Raw genomic sequence first — 20,177 nt, forward strand, 5'->3', positions numbered from 1 at the left:
ATTTGTTGAAAATGCTGTCTTTCTTCCACTGGATGGTTTTAGCTCCCTTGTCGAAGATCAAGTGATCATAGGTGTGTGGGTTCATTTCTGGGTCTTCAATTCTATTCCATTGGTCTACTTGTCTGTCACTATACCAGTACCATGCAGTTTTTATCACAATTGCTCTGTAGTAAAGCTTTAGGTCAGGCATGGTGATTCCACCAGAGGTTCTTTTGTCCTTGAGAAAAGTTTTTGCTACCCTAGGTTTTTTGTTATTCCAGATGAATTTACAGATTGCTCTTTCTAATTCGTTGAAGAATGGAGTTGAAATTTTGATGGGGATTGCATTGAATCTGTAGATTGCTTTTGGCAAGATAGCCATTTTTACAGTGTTGATCCTGCCAATCCATGACCATGGGAGATCTTTCCATCTTCTGAGATCTTCTTTAATTTCTCTCTTCAGAGACTTGAAATTTTTATCATACAGATCTTTCAATTCCTTAGTTAGAGTCACACCAAGATATTGTATATTATTTGTGACATTTGAGAAGGGTGTTGTTTCCCTAATTTCTTTCTCAGCCTGTTTATTCTTTGTGTCGAGAAAGGCCATTGACTTGTATCAGTTAATTTTATATCCAGCTACTTCACCTAAGCTGTTTATCAGGTTTAGGAGTTCTCTGGTGGAATTTTTAGGGTCACTTATATATACTATCATATCATCTGCAAAAAGTGATATTTTGACTTCCTCTTTTCCAATTTGTATCCCCTTGATCTCCTTTTGTTGTTGAATTGCTCTGGCTAATACTTCAAGTACTATGTTGAAGAGGTAGGGAGAAAGTGGGCAGCCTTGTCTAGTCCCTGATCTTAGTGGGATTGCTTCCAGCTTCTCACCATTTACTTTGATGTTCGCTACTGGTTTGCTGTAGATTGCTTTTATCATGTTTAGGTATGGGCCTTGAATTCCTGATCTTTCCAAGACTTTTATCATGAATGGGTGTTGGATCTTCTCAAATGCTTTTTCTGCATCTAACGTGATGATCATGTGGTTTTTGTCTTTGAGTTTATTTATATAATGGATTACATTGATGGATTTTCATATATTAAACCATCCCTGCATCCCTGGAATAAAACCTACTTGGTCAGGATAGATGATTGCTTTAATGTGTTCTTGGATTCGGTTAGCGAGAATTTTATTGAGTATTTTTGCATCGATCTTCATAAGGGAAATTGGTCTGAAGTTCTCTATCTTTGTTGGATCTTTCTGTGGTTTAGGTATCAGAGTAATTGTGGCTTCATAAAATGAGTTGGGTAGAGTACCTTCTACTTCTATTTTGTGAAATAGTTTGTGCAGAACTGGAATCAGATCTTCTTTGAAGGTCTGATAGAACTCTGCACTAAACCCTTCTGGTCCTGGGCTTTTTTTGGCTGGGAGACTATTAATGACTGCTTCTATTTCTTTAGGGGATATGGGACTGTTTAGAAGGTCAACTTGATCCTGATTCAACTTTGGTACCTGGTATCTGTCCAGAAATTTGTCCATTTCGTCCAGGTTTTCCAGTTTTGTTGAGTATAGCCTTTTGTAGAAGGATCTGATGGTGTTTTGGATTTCTTCAGGATCTGTTGTTATGTCTCCCTTTTCATTTCTGATTTTGTTAATTAGGATTTTGTCCCTGTGCCTTCTAGTGAGTCTAGCTAAGGGTTTATCTATCTTGTTGATTTTCTCAAAGAACCAACTCCTCCTTTGGTTAATTCTTTGAATAGTTCTTCTTGTTTCCACTTGGTTGATTTCACCCCGAGTTTGATTATTTCCTGCTGTCTACTCCTCCTGGGTGAATTTTCTTCCTTTTTTTTCTAGAGATTTTAGATGTGTTGTCAAGCTGCTAGTGTGTGCTCTCTCCAGTTTCTTCTTGGAGGCACTCAGAGTTATGAGTTTCCCTCTTAGAAATGCTTTCATTGTGTCCCATAGGTTTGGGTATGTTGTGGCTTCATTTTCATTAAACTCTAAAAAGTCTTTAATTTCTTTCTTTATTCCTTCCTTGACCAAGGTATCATTGAGAAGAGTGTTGTTCAGTTTCCACGTGAATGTTGGCTTTCCATTATTTATGTTGTTATTGAAGATCAGCCTTAGGCCATGGTGGTCTGATAGGATGCATGGGACAATTTCAATATTTTTGTATCTGTTGAGGCCTGTTTTGTGACCAATTATATGGTCAATTTTGGAGAAGGTCCCGTGAGGTGCTGAGAAGAAGGTATATCTTTTTGTTTTAGGATAAAATGTTCTGTAGATATCTGTCAGATCCATTTGTTTCATAACTTCTGTTAGTTTCACTGTGTCCCTGTTTAGTTTCTGTTTCCATGATCTGTCCATTGATGAAGTGGTGTGTTGAAGTCTCCCACTATTATTGTGTGAGGTGCAATGTGTGCTTTGAGCTTTACTAAAGTGTCTTTAATGAATGTGGCTGCCCTTGCATTTGGAGCATAGATATTCAGAATTGAGAGTTCCTCTTGGAGGATTTTACCTTTGATGAGTATGAAGTGTCCCTCCTTGTCTTTTTTGATAACTTTGGGGTGGAAGTCGATTTTATCAGATATTAGAATGGCTACTCCAGCTTGTTTCTTCAGTCCATTTGCTTGGAAAATTGTTTTCCAGCCTTTCACTCTGAGGTAGTGTCTGTCTTTTTCCCTGAGATGGGTTTCCTGTAAGCAGCAGAATGTTGGGTCCTGTTTGTGTAGCCAGTCTGTTAGTCTATGTCTTTTTATTGGGAGATTGAGTCCATTGATATTAAGAGATATTAAGGAAAAGTAATTGTTGCTTCCTTTTATTTTTGTTGTTAGAGTTGGCATTCTGTTCTTGTGGCTGTCTTCTTTTTGGTCTGTTGAGGGATTACTTTTTTGCTTTTTCTAGGGCGTGATTTCCATCCTTGTATTGGTTTTTTTCTGTTATTATCCTTTGAAGGGCTGGATTCGTGGAAAGATAATATGTGAATTTGGTTTTGTCGTGGAATACTTTGGTTTCTCCATCTATGGTAATTGAGAGTTTGGCTGGGTATAGTAGCCTGGGCTGGAATTTGTGTTCTCTTAGTGTCTGTATAACATCTGTCCAGGCTCTTCTGGCTTTCATAGTCTCTGGTGAAAAATCTGGTGTAATTCTGATAGGCTTGCCTTTATATGTTACTTGACCTTTTTCCCTTACTGCTTTTAGTATTCTCTCTTTATTTAGTGCATTTGTTGTTCAGATTATTATGTGTTGGGAGGAATTTCTTTTCTGGTCCAGTCTATTTGGAGTTCTGTCGGCTTCTTGTATGTTCATGGGCATGTCATTCACTAGGTTTGGAAAGTTTTCTTCTATAATTTTGTTGAAGATATTTGCCAGGCCTTTAAGTTGAAAATCTTCATTCTCATCAACTCCTATTATCCGTAGGTTTGGTCTTCTCATTGTGTCCTGGATTTCCTGGATGTTTTGAGTTAGGATCCTTTTGCATTTTGTATTTTCTTTTATTGTTGTACCAATGTTCTCTATGGAATCTTCTGCACCTGAGATTCTCTCTTCCATCTCTTGTATGGTTGATGTATGTGACCTCTCAACTTCACAAGTGAGCAAGGGAACATCAAGAGACACCCAAAAGGGCTGGAAGGAGTTCAGCTATTAAAGACTAAGGCTCACAACCAAAGCTCCAAGAAACATCCCAAACTGTCTACCACCCACTTCCATATATTTTTTTCTCTGTTTGATCAGAAAAGCCATCCTATATGTTCCTGACAATCAAGGTCAGCAGTATTATCAACTAAGAGGATGCTTCTCATTTTATTTATTTGTGTGCAATAATATATGTATGCAGACCCATTCATGCTTGGATCTGTGTGATACAGATGTCAACATCAGGTGTTTTCCTCTGCTACTCTGCATCTGCCTTTCTTTTTCTTCCTTTCTTTCTTCCTTCCTTTCTTTCTTCCTTCCTTTCTTTCTTTCCTTTCTTTTCTACCTTTTCTTTCTTCTTCTTCTTCTTCTTCTTCTTCTTCTTCTTCTTCTCTCTCTCTCTCTCTCTCTCTCTCTCTCTCTCTCTCTCTCTCTCTCTCTTTCCTCCTGTCTTTCTTTTCTTCTATACCTTTTCTTTTCTTTCTTTCTCTTTTTTTTTTTTTTTTTTTTTTTTTTTTTTGAGACGCAAGCTCCCCCTAAATCTGGAGCTCATACCAATTTACTGCTGAAAAGACTGGGAAGCCCAAGATGAAAAAACTGCATATTGTGAGAGCTTTCTGTCTTCATTATAATTTGGTCGAAGGCCTCACAGAAGAAAGAACACATGATGCTAAACTGAAAACCTTCAGCCCTTTGCAATCATTGGAAACCCTTTCAATAGACTTCCTGATGAAATACCTACCATTTAGCTATACTTTCCAGCACATTTGAATTGGGATTGCATTTCTAACATATATGTGCTTTTGAGAACACAACCAGTCAACCAACAAGAAATTGGAAACTCAAAGACTTCCAGTTATTTCCTCAACTAACATCCATAATTGTTAAATTTTCTAATCAAGTGTGATGTCAAACACATACCACTGTCACTGTCATATGAGCTATTTAATCCCCTACATATAAGAGGGGCATATATACCCACAGTCTGAGTTAGGGTTTTACTGCTGTGAACAGATACCATGACCAAGGTAAGTCTTAAAAAGTACAACATTTAATTGAGGTTGGCTTACAGGTTCAGAGGTTCAGTCCATTATCATCAAGGTGGGAGAACAGTGGTATCTAGGCAGGCATGGTGCAGGCAGAGCTGAGAGTTCTACATTTATCTGAAGGCTGCTATTGGAATAGCACTAGGCAGCTAGGAGTAGGGTCTTAAAGCCCATACCCACAGTGACACACCTACTCCATCAGGGCCACGCCTCCTAATAGTGTCACTTCCTGGGCCAAGAATATACAAACATACAAACAAACCCACATACTGTAGTATCACTTGCAATACCTTCTTGTTACAAAATATACCCCTTGTTGTAATTAACAGACTGTAAATGGAAACTTACACACCTCACATGAACAACAGTCTTATGGGTCACTGTGGTTTTAGTCATGGCCACTCTTTCATGTCAGAAGAACATTATAACCACTGCAACTGACTGTAGAATGAAGACAGAGTGTAAGTTCAAACACACACGAACATACATGTAGTTAGTACTAAAGCTAATGAACCACTGCTACCTTACAATAACCTGAAAAGATCTGCCTGATCATTCTGTGTCATCAAAAAGTTTGTGTCATCAAACTGTGTCATTTTTCCTGGCATTTGTTTCTTGCAACTCTTCATAACAGTTCATTTTTGATTGATGGCAACCACCTCTCTAGGGTTCTGGATAGATAACATTAGAAACCCAAGATGATGTTCTGAAGGCACCAACCCACAGGTCATATTTACAGACACTAATGCAACAGGTATGATGCAATGTCTTTACCCTTGGGATGTGATATTTCCCAATTAATGTATTTTATTAAAAATCCATAAACATTCATCAGACTCAGAAGCTGACAATATCCATGATCATCAATCCATGATCATCAATCGGCATGCAATTCTTTTGCAATTAGTTGTGCCATTGTCTTTGCTGCTTGTCCTTAGCTGTGACTTGAACAAATACCTGTGCATATGTAGCTCATTCTCAGCCACATTTTTATTATGTACTTACTGTCAGGTCAAACTCAGCTTGCACCTATACCTGCTATTGTTTTGAGCGTGCATTGTATTTCACTCGGAAGAGGTGTTACTGTGAGGAAAGGAAGCAGCACTACATGAAATTGTTTTGTGCTGATAAATAGATAATCTTGACATGAAGCAGCCGAGCTAATTATCTGTCTGGGTAGAGGTGCAGGCTCTATTTGGGTCAAAGGTAACAGATAAATTGCTGATACAATTATTTCAAGTAACTCGCATAAATGCCTGTGTGCATTACCACGTGCATAGATCTCCCTAGGTGAGCATGTTCCCGGCAAAGAGGCAGCTGTCTAAATAAATCTTTAATGCAGCTTTTGTTCAGCGACACAACGGAAATGAGGAAGAGACATGTAGATGAAAAATAATTTAAGGCAAAGTTAGATGAAATCAAATATCTCATCTTCTAATGGAAAACATCAAAGCCATAGCATCACAGACTGGAATCTTCCCTTCCTGTCAAGACTCCCCCTCAACCACTAAGCCCATTTTTCCCAGTCATTTTTAATGATGTCTCCACAAAACACTTTGTGCAACCTTCTCATCTGTGTCTTGATTGATGTTCTTGAAACAAATACAGAAATTAAAATGCACAGAAACATTAAACAGGATGCTTCTTGTTTCTAGGTGGAAAGTCACTTAGCTGAGCGACATGTTGAGGTCATGTGAGCATTTGCACGTCCATTGCCCAGCTTTACCACTGCCACCCATGCTACTAAGAAGCCATGGGTAGTGTCTAGACATTAATGGACACAAAATGTTAAGTGTACATACATGACATACACAAAAATTGTGTTGGAGTAACAACTTATTTTGTGAGTATATGCTAGATTAAACCTGTTGGCATCTTGTTGGTTCTTCTGGCTTTTCCCACAATAGACGTGTAATTTTCATTTTGGAGAAGGAAAACATTTCCTTTCCCATTATTGATCTGTTTAGATTTTGGTTTTCTGAACTGGTTTACTTATTTAGTCATTGATTTATTCATTCATTTGTTTATATATTGGTGTTGGAAATTAAACCTAGGGCCTCATCTAGCGACTAGTGAGTGAGATACCATTCCCCGCCCAGATATTTTACAGTTATGACCAATACCATAATGGTATGAAAGACACAAATTGAATAAAAAAATTCTTTGAATTGCATTTTTTATGGGAATTAAGATAAAATCAACATTTAATACTTTTAAGTAAATCTATATACTAGAAAATCACCCTCAAGAAGCTTACAAAATTTATATACTCTGGGTTTCTTTTTATGATTGCCACATTTCAGTTAAAGGCATATATTCTATACATGATTTCTCTATTAGATTTTCCTTCTAGTGAATGACCTTGATAGTTCTATAGTAAAATCTATTTCTAAAAGGTCACATATGTATTCATGATGTTTTCTTCCTGAAGAGTCATCATTACGTACAGTACAGAGAAACACCCCAAAAAATATTTCCTCTCTGATGACCTTGAACTTCAAACTGAGAGGGTTACCTCCTTATAAATCTTCCCATGTGAGACCTAAATATTTTCCCATGTGAAACCTAAAAAAATATTAAATCTAGATTGTTTTTACAACCTCAGTACTTAGAAAGTAGAGTCCTATCAGTGTCAGGTAATTTTTACACTTCCTTAAATGCTTCTACTCTGTGAGGTGGGGGTTGCTATTTAATGGCAGCATCTTTGAAACATCATGGATTGGGAATGTTTCTACAAAACAAAGTGACAGACAATTCAGTCATTAGTGTGACACGTGTTTCTCCCCACTTCTTCTACTACAGCTGTTCCCTCCTTTCTCTTCCTGTCTTCCTGCTTAGCTTTTCCATTTCTTCTTCCTTTCTCCTTCCTTTCTTCCTTCACATACCCCTTCCTCCTGTCTTCCTGCTTTTTCTATCTCCATGTTTCTCTCTGTCTCTCTGTGTGTCTCTGTCTCTCTGTTTCTATCTCTCTGTCTCTCTCTCTCCAGGTTTCAGTCCTAGTCACTTTCTTCTCCTGCCCTGTCTTCCTTTGTCCTTCCCTCCCTCCCTCCCTCCCTCTCTCTCTCCCTCCCTCCCTCCCTCCCTCCTTCCCTCCCTCCGTCTTTCCCTCCTTCCCTCCCTCCTTTCCTCCTTCCTTCTTTCCTCTTCCTCTCTTCTGGATTTGCCCATCCTCAGCTTTTGACTCTTACCTTCTCCTTCTAGTGAATACTAACAGAACCTTTTCTGACATTGCTTCTGTGGTTTCCTTCAACACTGAAAACAAGCAAAGTAGGGGTGGTTTTCATGAAAACTGCAGTCCCAGTCATCAAGAGCTGGTCTAGGGGATGGAATCATCAAATTCTTGTACTTTCTAGGTCATGAGATAAGATTTGCCTCAATGTTCTTCAAACAAAATTAGTGGCTGAAGCCAATCTGTTATACAGGATTTCTTCCTTAGGATACTAAGATCATCTGGCGATAAAGACACCTGCAGACACATGTAACACTTTCTGAGCTTTGATTCTAATCAAATTGTTTTGGTTTTACTTTCAGAATTTGACTTAAATCTCTAGACTGTTTTCATGCCATTTAAGACTGGTCTGAACGCTAACCCCTTGTAAAAATGATGTACTTCTTCACCAGTGAGAATTTTCACCTTTCAAGAACACCTGGTGGTATCTGTGATTTCTCGTATATCCTGGCTGCGTTTCTCCTCACAAGTGGTCTTTGCTTTGTCTTACAGCATAGGAGGAGAAGTGGGGCGAGGCCAGGACGCCAGTTACGCGGGCAAGCATTTCCGCATGGGGTTCATGACGATGCCTGCACCTCAGGACAGACTCCCACATCCCTGCTCCAGTGGCTTCACTGTGAGATCTCAGTCCCTGCACTCTGTAGGGGGCACTGAAGATGACAGCAGCTGTGGATCACGAAGACAACCACCTCCCAAGCCCAAGCGAGACCCCAGCACTAAGCTTAGCACTTCGTCTGAGACAGTCAACAGCACTGCAGCCAGTAAGAGTGGAAGATCTCTGGAGAGAGCAGAAGGTAAATTCACCGTTCCTGCTTCCCACTCACCTCCAAGGGCTTCAACTTCAGGACACCTGTTTCCTTCCCCTGGGTCCCAGGAACGAAACATCAAGGGTAGGAGGCATTGTAGTGTGTTGTTAAATAATAACCAATCTTATTAATATGCACAATCAGGAAATCCAGACAAGGCAGATGATATAGTACAGCAGCAGAATGCTTGCAGGAGTATGTGTGGGACCCTAAATCCAGTCTTCAGTCCAAAACAAAACCAGGCAAGGCAATGTATAAACTTTATAGCCCCTTTAAGGCTTTGACTCATTCAAAACTTATTTTTGGCTAGAAATAGATCTACTATTTATATTTTCTTATTTGTATTAAATTCCTATTTATATAGGAAGACATATTGGGTGATCATTAGATCTTCTGGGGGAGATTTTAATGTGGAAAATATATGAAGAAAATTTATGACCATACCCTTTAGAAACCACGTTTGACATTATTTCATTCCTTGTGTTTTTGTACCAGCTAAATATTTCAGTCCTAGCTTCATAAGCCTGATTTCTTCCTTTGTGATTTTTTTCCCTCTCATCTAAAAGATACATAAATCAAACATAGCTACTTTGGAGTTATAAATATAAATTTGATCACATTAGTCTTATATCTCACAAACCCTTTAGATCTTCTTGAATAATGAAGCCCATAGCTTACCTGAGCTTTTTCCAAAAGCCCTTCGAATTGTAGTTAAGGAGTACGTGAGCTTTGACACAGCTGTTCCCCAGTTCAGGCTGTTATAACAAATGGCCATTGACAGGCTAGTTTATAAAGAGTGGGAATTCATTTTTCCAGCTCTGTTGATAAGCTCCACGAGCCAGTGTGATCTTCAAATTAGGCTCTCCTCAAGGTTTTGGAATCTTGTTTTCTGATATTCTCTCTTTGTATGTGATGGGAGGGTAAGGAGGCTAAGTAAACTTATCTAAGAAGATTCTGTCCCAAAGAAACCTCTTCCCAAATAACATCACACTGAACTTAAGTTTTCAGCACTTGGCTGTTGAGTGACATGGCTTTATGTCCCTTGTTTCAAGCCAATCGAATATTTGCGTCAGCAGTGAGGCATCCTACAAGGACCCGAGTTCTGCCAGTGGCCAGTGGAGAGTCTACAGCAGAATTCTACCAAGCCCTTTGGTCTTTTTTCTGCTCTGCCCTGAGCCCCAGGGATCACATTTCAGATCTGTTTGCAGGAAGAAGAAGCCTCTTTTTCTCAATTGCTAATTCTTTGCCAGTTGAGATTTCTAGTTCCTCGTGAAGGTACTGGTCTGATTCTTTGCCCAGTGCACATGCAGAGTGAGAGACAAGATGCCTGTGGACCACAGACAGGCTAACCACCCCTTCACCCATCTCACTTACTTCTTCTTATCGCTGCCCAGAGATAGTCTCAGTGAATTGTTAAGCAATGCGTCTAAATACCTGGAAAGAGAACAATTCCTTCTGTTTTAAAGAACATTTTTTTCTTTAATACTGTTTGTCCACACCTAGATGTCTGTGTGAATGTGTGTGTGTGTGTGTGTGTGTGTGTGTGTGTATATATATATATATATATATATATATATATATAAGCAAAAACATACCATGTGTGCATACAAGTGTGAAAGCTTGAGATCACAGCCCAGCCTGCTCATTGCAGTTTCAGTCTTACATTGTCTTACATTGTCATTGTTTTTATTGTGACTCATTTGCATGGCATCCAATTTCAAAGAAACACTATTTTTACAGAGAGAAATTTTCATCCCAAGGATTTCCTAATTGTCCATCTTATTGGTCAACCTCAATGAGCTTCCAATTTGATTAGCTACAGGGAAGAATCTGATAGCAGGCATTTGTTGTACCTGTGTGCATTTGTGTGTGTGTGTGTGTGTGTGTGTGTGTGTGTGTGTGTTTAAATTCATTTCTGTTTACCTTCTTGCATTCATTAGATTTTGGATCTCTTCTTATGATTTTGGGTTAGAAGTGTGTCCTGAGCCTTGTGGCACTTCACATTTATGCTTTTAAAAACAACAGATGGCCGGGCATGGTGGTGCACACCATTAACCCCAGCACTCAGGAGGCAGAGGCAGGCATATTTCTGAGTTTGAGGCCAGCCTGGTCTACAAAGTGAGTTCCAGGACAACCAGGGCTATACAGAGAAACCCTGTCTCGAAAAACCAACCAAACAACCAACCAACCAAACAAACAAACAAACAAACAAACAACCCAGATGTTTAGTTCACTTTCCTTATGACTGTAGGCTGAGTGACAGGAATTTAAACATTGTTCTTAAATAGTCTCAACTATTTAAACATGACATCTTCCATTTCTCTTTATTCTGCCTGGTTCCTGTGTCCAAAAGTCAACCTTCTTCTCTTTCTACTGCCAGACCAACATAATAAATTAGACCAGGTTGTTTGCCAAAGAAAATTATAGAATCAGGACACAAATCTTTGAGAGGTGAGGCCTGAAAGCAATCCAGAGTGGACATAGTGGGGCATCCTGTATGAATAGCATTTTGGAGACAGATGGAAAAAAGCTGAGTTCAAGATAAGCCTGGGCTATATAGAAAGTTCTAAGAGAACTCAAGCTGCAGAGATGCTAAAGGTTGAGCCACAGGTCATACCATGCAGCCAGCTCTTAGAAGGAATGTAAAATATACATCTATAGAGCATCCCTGCTATGAGGAAAGGAAAGTGGAATGCATAGACTGAAACTAGGGCCACAGTCAGGATCACCTGCTCTCAGAAGCAACACCTGGATAGTTGTCAATCACTTAGAAATGGAACAGACCTCCATCTACTTGCAATCCATTGAGTGGCCAATTCCTGAAAGCCATTCTTTTCTCAGGTCTTTTCACCAAATAAGCATCAAAATTTCCTCAGAACTAGTTATCAAACAGAAAATAGTCCTTCAATATTATTTTTTATTTGCTTTTGTTTTTTAAGGCAGACATGAAAAGTAACTTAGGTATTGTAGCAAGGACTTAGATGTAAAAATTACTTGATGGGTTCTAAGACTTATGGACCATCAGGCCCAAATTCAACATTTGTCTTTAGAAAGGAACTCTCAGGGTAGACCAGGAAGCCCTCAGAGGTGTGGATGTACAAGGATCTTGCATAGACTGCATGATGGATACAATCCAATAAAATGCAGAACAGCGTTTTCTATGCAAATTTACCTTTCTCTTTGGAACTCATAAGAAAGGGACAATTGCAAAGCCATACACAGCGAACTGTTTTGTAGAAAGTTATTAAAATAATAATGGCTTGGCTGAATCAGGGCCCAGTTCAGAGATGGAAGGAGAACTCTTGCATCCCAGTGCCTGTACACATATATCTACACTCAAATACATAATTATTTAAATATGTAGATTGATCTTTTATGAACCTTCAGTTCTTTATAATCAAGAGCTAACTGGAGTTTATTATAGAGCTCATGATTTCTTTACCAAGTCCAAGCTGTCAACATTATAACAGAAAAAAAAATGTGACTTTTATACATCTTAGCCTGCTTTTTTTTTTTTTTTACCTGAAATGTCAGCAAAATCAAAATATTGATTCAGGGGTATTAGAATTATTTCCATGGTAACCAGCTGCTATTTAAAGAGAGGATTATAACTTCCCTGTGGATAAAAGTAAAAGGAAGTGGACTCTAGCAATATGGCTTTTCAGAATTAAGAACAAAGAAAGAAATCTGAACACACACAAATCACATCCACATAAACACACATACACACATACTCACACACATACACACACACACATGCACACACACTATACCATATACACATAATACATACATACTTACACTCACACACATACAGACACACACACACACACACACACACACACACACACACGATACCATACACACACACATACATACTCACATATGTATACTCACACACACATGCTTACATTCACACACACAACTCACACAACAAGGAACAGTAAGATTTGGCTTTTAGACGTTATTACTCCATCACATTCAAATTACAGTAGCCACTCTAGCATAGGGTCTTCTGCAGAAATTATGCCTTTAAACTTATCAGTGGATATCATAAACTGGCAATAATCAACATATAAATATTTAGACCACTGGGTTTCCTTCTTTATCTCTGTTGTAGTTGTTTCTTATCCTGAAATAACAGGAAAAAGGTTCTCTAGAAAGAACAGTGGGTCACATGGGCTGTTTCTTGTGTGTTATTCAACCAAGTAAGTGCTATGCCACCTCATGCGGTCATCCTCTTTCTCTCGTGAACTTGTTCCTCCTTAAAGGCAATGAAAGGAATGCTGCCTGGGCATAGTCAAGGGATTGTACAGAGTCAAGTGGAACACCCTGACTTTAGGCAAGTGACAATATGACACTGTTTTTTTTTTTTTTAACCTCTGAGATAACACCTGCAGTGCGGAAGTAGATGGTACAATTCCTCCTGCATAGCTTTACAGCAACTTGGTGCATCAGTGCTAATGGTGTGTATGATAAAAATAAGTTGCTGAAGAAATATAAGCTCAATACAACACTAAATGTCATTAGTAGTCCTGAATGACAGGAGTGTGTTTGGCTTGACCCATCACAGATATTCCAAAGTGGAAGGGGAAGAGGTGATGAGTCCATATACTTTCCACCATGAAACAAGCACAGATCACATGGAAACATGAAAGATGAAAAGTGTTGAAGAAATGTGGAAAAGGAATTTTATTTTGTACACAGCTAGTTATGCTGTTAAGTGGTGCAGACATTACCAAAAACAGCATGAGAGTTCCTCAAAATTTGAAAAATAAAACAACAGGATCCAGCAATCCCGATCTTACTTTCTTTTCTTTTCTCTTCTCTTCTTTTCTTTTCTTTTTTCTTTTCTTTCCTTTTCTTTTCCCTTTTTTTTTTGAAGAAGTAATTATTTTTATTTTATGTGTGTATGTATATCAGTGTTTTATTTGCATGTATATGCACCACCTGGTGCAAGGCCATAGGGGGCCAGAAGAGGGCATTGACTCACCTGGAACTGGACATAATGGTTGTTTGCAAATGTGTGGGTGCTAAAAACTGATCCTGGATTCTCTGCAAGAACAGCATGTACTTTTAACCACCGAGCAGTCTCTCCAGCCCAGATGTTAATATTTTTACCATGAAAACCTAACGATATTAAGTCAGCCATATTAATCATTTCATTTGCTCTCCTACAGCATATTCATATTAATTCTTTTATAACTGTTAATTTGGTTACCATTATAAATAATAATGTAATTATTTTTGGACATAGAGGTCTTCAAAGGCATCATGATTTACAGAATTAGAACTACCACCCTAAACAATTCAATCTCTTTAGCAGTCATTTACCTTTTTCCTCCAGTTATTTTCCATGTTTTACTTATGGTGTTATCTGAGGACTATTTCTTTACAAAACAGTGAGAAAACAGTTCTGAATCCTGACAACTATCCTAGTTTCTGATGCTCTCTTTCAGGAATGATTGGTTGATTTTTACTTTTAAGTTTAGTTGTGTCGGTATCTACTGTAGCACAGACAGCTTTGAACTTCCAGTACTTCCATCCTTCCTCTTTGAAACGCACTAAAGGCTTGGGATTCCACACCCAGTGTGAAGTTATTTCTTTTGACTCATACGTGTGGCCTTCTCAGCCTTGAGAAGGCTGAACAGACCTTGAGCACTTGCCACAATTGACCTTATCAACCTTGGTGGTGTCACCTGCCTTGGTTGCATGTGCAAGTTCCCACAGGAACTTTGAATAGACTGCCCACTGACCTTGCTTTGCAACATAATCCAGCTGAAACAAAGGATGGAGTCTGTAGGCTTGCCCTATATAAACGCAGTGCTGAATATTCAACTTGGAGCCTTGATCAGAACCTGTCTTGGCTTCATTCTCTCAACCTACCCCATCTTTTTTTCATTTCCAGCCCCCCCCCTTTCAGGTAAACCCAGTTCGTCCTTTGTGGGGCAGTGAGCTGTGCACAGACAGCCTGGTCCCAAGTAGAGCATAGGCCTTGAACCCCAGTGACAGAAGACAGAAGACAGAAGGTGTTCGGCCACCCCTCCTGGGCCCCTGGCTCCTCTCATAGGCAATGTCCCAAGGTCCTGGTCCGGACTCTACCTCCACAGTTACCAGGCAAAAGCCAAGCATGCTCTTCCCATAGTTACCTGGCAACAGCCAGGTAGGCCAGGTCCACTATAAAAGGGGCTGTTTGCCCCTCCTCTCTCTCTTATTCTCTTGTTCTTACTTTTGCCCTTTTTGCTCTCCCCCATCACTGCCTTCCTTCACCACCACCACCCCCATTTGCAGGTGGCCATGGCCAGCCTCTACTTCCCTACTCTTACTCTCTCTCTCTCTCTCTCTCTCTCTCTCTCTCTCTCTCTCTTCAATAAATACCTTAATCCATGGACTGTCTTTCCTCATTGGGATCTGCTGTGCTGGAGCAATGGAGCAAGCCTTCCCCTAAGGAAATAGGCATCTAACCTCCCAATAGGAGGCCTCCTTGGGCTTCCAGTCTAAGCTCCTGCCAACCCAAACCAAGCTAGACACCCCCTAAACAAGACACTCTTGTCTCCACCATAACTAGCTGGAATGCTCTCCTCCCTCCCTTTTCCCTTCAGCCCTGGGCCAGAGTACCCACAGGCGCCCACTCTGTTCTCAACATTTCCGCAGCAGACAGCTGCGTCTGGACTGTGCTTCCCCCCACCTCCAGCGGGGACCTGCGCCGCCTGCCAGAGTCTTGCCTTGCCCAGGGACCCTAGCTACAAGTGGACACAGGACCCCATTTTTGACCCACAGTCCTTGGCTACTGGACACATAGACACACATGGGAGTGGAATCTGCCTCCTACAATATTTTCATGTTGCCCCTAATGGTCTCCACTATATTACTGACCCAAAACCCAGTCAATGAGGACATTTGTCTACCATCAGTGTCTTAAAAACCAAACCAAACCCTTCACAGAGCCTGTCAAAAACAGGAAAGTAGAGGTTTCCATAATGTTATTTTTCACACCTCCATGTAATCAGCAAATACTTTGAGTGTGTCTACTACCATCCTGTATTTGGTAGATTTGACCAACAGAAGTGGCTCTATTACTTGTATTAGAGCAGCTTTATTTCTAACTCTTCATCTTAGTCTCTTTGACCTGATCCATATCACAGCGCAAGCTATGATTAAAGGAAAGATTCTGGAAACCAGAAAACCTGCCATGACAGCCACTGCGTTTTTTTTTTTTTGTTGTTGTTGTTGTTGTTTTTGTTTTTTTTTGTTTTTTTTTGTGCAATTAATTGTTTAGCTAGGCAAGAAATAGTTTCACACATTTTAATCTGTGTGTTTGTTGCTCCTTTAAAGATTTCTGATTATTATTATTTTAACAGGCAGCTTAGCCTTTTGGTTTCCGAATGTCCCCAGGGTTCTAGTCTGTAGCAGTATGAGATAAGAAATAATATTGAGTTATTTTAAAGCAGTCAAACTTATGATTTGTTAATCAGCCACAGAAAAGTAGGCATCTTGCAAACGTGTTGGCAGAGGGAATGAGATAAAGTGTGTTTGTGGAGTGCCAGGCTCATTGTATGGCACATATTCTTGCTTCCCTTTCTCCCTCACAATGGGCTAAGTTATTACAAGAGAGTGGTTAATACCAAGTCTTCCTAGGCTTGATAAGAAATGAGAAATCAGAGCCTCAGAAAATGCTGATGTTTAAGCCTTTAGATTATCTTCAGAACCCTGTCAGATTTACAGGATTTTTTAAAAAATGTGTTATTACATACTCTTCTTTCAAATTTGGCGCCTGTCGTTCTTGCTGGTCGAGAGCAGACGCGACGTGTGTGTGTGTGTGTGTGTGTGTGTGTGTGTGTGTGTGTGTGTGTGCGTGCGTGTGCCTTTGCACGTCTGTCTTTGTTAGTGTAGATAGGCACATACCAAGAACGCATCTGAAGGCCAAATGGCAGCTTCAGGTGTCAATATTTGAGCTTCTTGTTTGAGGAAGGAGCTCTCCTATTTGCCAGGTTATCTGGCCTGTGTGATGCAAGAGTTTTGTGTCTGCTTACCATCTTCTGGAAGGTGTGTGCAGATTAAAAAAAAAGTTTGTCAGTACACAGGCCTTTATGTAGAGTCTCAATATCTAAGTTTATATCATGAGCACCTTACATAATGAGCCATCCCCCAACCCCAAGGCACATAGGAAAACACATACAAAATTAAGGACCATTTGATGGGTAGTATGAAACAATACAGAGGAAGCTTTCTAAAATATTTACCTATATGAAGGCAATCTAAAAAACATTACCAAGGGATGAGGGAGAAAGAGTCACAATTGTACACATCTCTTTGTATCTTCTATGCCCACCACACAGTATGACTTTACAGGCATTTTTGAATGGTGATATATTTTTATTCAGTTCAGTTTCACAAATAAGTCTTCTAGAAGATTAACTGCTCTGAAGAATAAATGCCTTTTTTTTCAGACATCTTTACTGTAGAAAGAAGTTCATGCATTTAGGGAACATAGAGGAAGGGCACAGTGAGTCACGATCTTCAAACAGCTAGTTCATTGTGCCTCCATCAGTCTCTCAGTCCCAGCTTCGTTATGATATAATAACCATTCAGGATGATTTAAAGATGAGATTGTTTGTGCTCACTCAGGTTTATGTAACTTTGTATTTCTTTTGGTGTTTTGAAATGCTGAATCTTGATAAGACACAGATTCCTATGGGTAGCAGCAAAGTATATGGTTGTTTTGCCATGTACCTTTTAGTCCAACTGAATGATATAAATCAAAGAATGTTTCACTTGTACCACTACAATCTCAAAAAACAACGCCACATTTCCCAATTAACACATGACAAAGAACTGATAATTCTTTCTTTTATATGCTTGCTATATACTAATTTTATTTTTTTCTTATATTTCAGGATTTTATTGAGCCATTCTGGCTCATTGCAGCATTTATTTATTTGTTTGTTTGTTTGTTTGTTTATTTATTTATTTATTCATTCATTCATTTATTTCCTTTTATTGAAACTTGATTTCCCCCCTTACATAATGTATCCTGATTACTGTTTCTCCTCCTTCTAATCCTCTCAGTTCTTCCCCACTTCCATGCCACATCTGGAGCCACTCCTTTCCTCACTCTCATATATCTAAGGGAAAATAATAGAATGAAACAAAATATAATAAGATAAACAAAAAACTAATACATCACAGTAGGACAAAACAAATAAGAGAAGGGTAAAGAGTCCAAGTCAGGACAAAGAAAGGGATGTAGACTTAGAGTTTGTCTCCTCAGCACATTTGAGAATCCCATAAAAACACTAAACTGGAAGCCATAATGTATACCTAACAGAACTGTAAAGTGAGTGAGAGACAGACAAACAAACAGACAGAGAGAGACAGAGAGAGAGACACACACCTCTGAGAATATAATATAAAAATAAAAAATTAGATAAAAAATTTAAAAGTCTTGACAAAACATTGAGGAACTTGCAAAAGTGCTGTTGAGTTTGCTTTCTGTTGGCCATCTACTTCTAGACACACAACCTACCCTTAAGAGTAGTATGTTTCCCCAGTGAGTCTTCCTCGGAGAAACTAAATTTTCATTTGCAAGTGGTTATCAATTGGAGACAGTTTCAGGGTTGTCCATTTTTCTTTTAATCTCCAGGATCACATCTAGTGTAACTACATGCAGACCTTGTGCATGCTGCCTCAGCCTGTCTGGGCTCATATGTATGCCCATTCTGTTATACTTAGAGGACCTTGTTCTCTTGTGCCTTCCATACATCTTCGCTCTCACATTTTTGCTGCCTTCTCTTTTAAAGGGTTCCCCGAGCCCTGAAAAGTATTTGATGGAAGCATCCCATTTAGTGTTCAGTGTTCCAGAGTCTCTCACTCCCTGCATAATGTCTAGTTGTGTGTCTATGTATTTGTTACCATCTGGTGCAGGAGCAAGCTTTTCTGATGATAGCTGAGAAAGCCACTGAACTATGAGTATAGCAGAATGTCAGTAGGAGTCAACTTATTGCTACACTCTTTTATTAGAACATTTATATTTGCTTTTATCCTCTGTTCATGGACCACTTGATCTTAAGTTCTTGATCACCAAGGCAGTATTGGGTATGAGTTCCATCTAGCAGAGCAGGACTTAAGTCAAATCAAATATTGGTTTGTCACTCTCACAAGCTTGGTGCCACCACTGCCCTAACATATGTGGCAGACATGATACCAATGTAGATTAAAGGGTTTGGAAATAGGTTCTTGTTTCTATTTCTCCTTTGGTAAAATACAGAGTACTTTCCTGTACCAAAGATACTAGCATATAGAAGTCAAGGCTTAATATAGACGCTAGCTTGACTTCTCCATGTTCAGTGAGTTATATACGTGTTGTCTTCAGCCAAAGAGTCTGGCTACTGTTTTGTGGATAACAATCTATAGTCTTGGCAGTGGTATGGGTTGCTTTGTTCAACAAATTCATTTTATTTTCTTAATTTTATATTCTTCCTGATAATGGAAGCTTCATTTTGCGACTATATATGTACAACTATGTCTCTGTCTACCCCATTCCTTGGCATTTTTTTTAAAAAAATATTTCATATAGGTAAATATTTTAGAAAGTTTCTACTGTATTGTTTCATACTACCCATCAAATGGGTTCTTAATTTTGTATGTCTTTCCCTGTGTTTCCTCCCTTGTCCCCTTTCCCTCTCCTTCCCCACTTGATTTTCCCTTCTGTCCCTCCCCCCATCCATAACGAATTATTCTATTATCCTTTACCAGGAAGATATATCTGTTCCCCCCTAGCCCTTTACTCCATACCTATCTATATCTAACCCTGTAGTTCTAGCATGGCTACCATTGAGTTAAGAGCTAATATCCACATATAAGCAAATACATAGCATATTTGTATTTCTGAGTCTGGGCTGCCTCACAATGAGTTTTTTTCTAGTTCCAATCATATACTTGTGAATTTGAAGATTTTGTTATTCTCAATGAGTAAGTAATATCATTAATCTCTCTAGCACTTTTTAAAAGTAATTTTTAGTGATTTATTTTTTTATGTGCATTGGTATTTTGCCTACAAGTATATATATGTAAGTGTGTTGGCTGCCTTAGAAGTAGAATTAAAGACAGTTATGAGTGTCATGTGATTGCTGGCAACTGAATCTGGTCCTGTGGAAGAGAATCTGGTTCTCTTCCCTGCTGAGCCATCATCTTTCCAGCCTTCTCCCAGAAAGTTTAGTATGAGCTGGTATTACGTTTTCTCCAAGGCTTCTTCTATGTCTAGTGAGGTGAACATGCTTGTTTTCCTTTCAGGTCGTTTATATAGTGGATGACATATTCTCATTTTGTATGTTGACTCACCCCTGTATCTCTGGGATGAAGCCTGTTTGTGATGAATGATCTTTTGGAAGTGTCCTTAGATTTGCCTACATGTGCTGTATTGAGAGAAAATGGTCTGCAATTTTCTTTCTTTGATGCTGGGTCTCTATGTAGCTTGGATA

General features: G+C 39.2%; 1 protein-coding gene across 10 annotated transcripts in view; it reads left to right on the forward strand.

Moving 5' to 3' along the window:
• Nyap2 (neuronal tyrosine-phophorylated phosphoinositide 3-kinase adaptor 2) overlaps positions 1 to 20,177 on the forward strand; it is a 291,185-nt gene that overhangs the window by 106,846 nt on the left and 164,162 nt on the right. For 6 of the 10 annotated variants that reach the window (XM_030254174.1, NM_001356399.1, XM_030254176.1 and 3 more), the window contains one exon: positions 8,384 to 8,685. In XM_030254174.1, coding sequence (XP_030110034.1) covers positions 8,384 to 8,685 — 302 coding nt within the window. Of the gene's footprint in view, positions 1 to 8,383; positions 8,782 to 20,177 lie in introns of all 10 variants that reach the window. The other 4 variants (XM_006496485.4, XM_006496486.4, XM_006496488.4 and 1 more) reach the window with 1 other exon arrangement.

The sequence above is a fragment of the Mus musculus genome, chromosome 1, assembly GCF_000001635.26.
Source record: "Mus musculus strain C57BL/6J chromosome 1, GRCm38.p6 C57BL/6J".
Taxonomy (NCBI): Eukaryota; Metazoa; Chordata; class Mammalia; order Rodentia; family Muridae; genus Mus; species Mus musculus.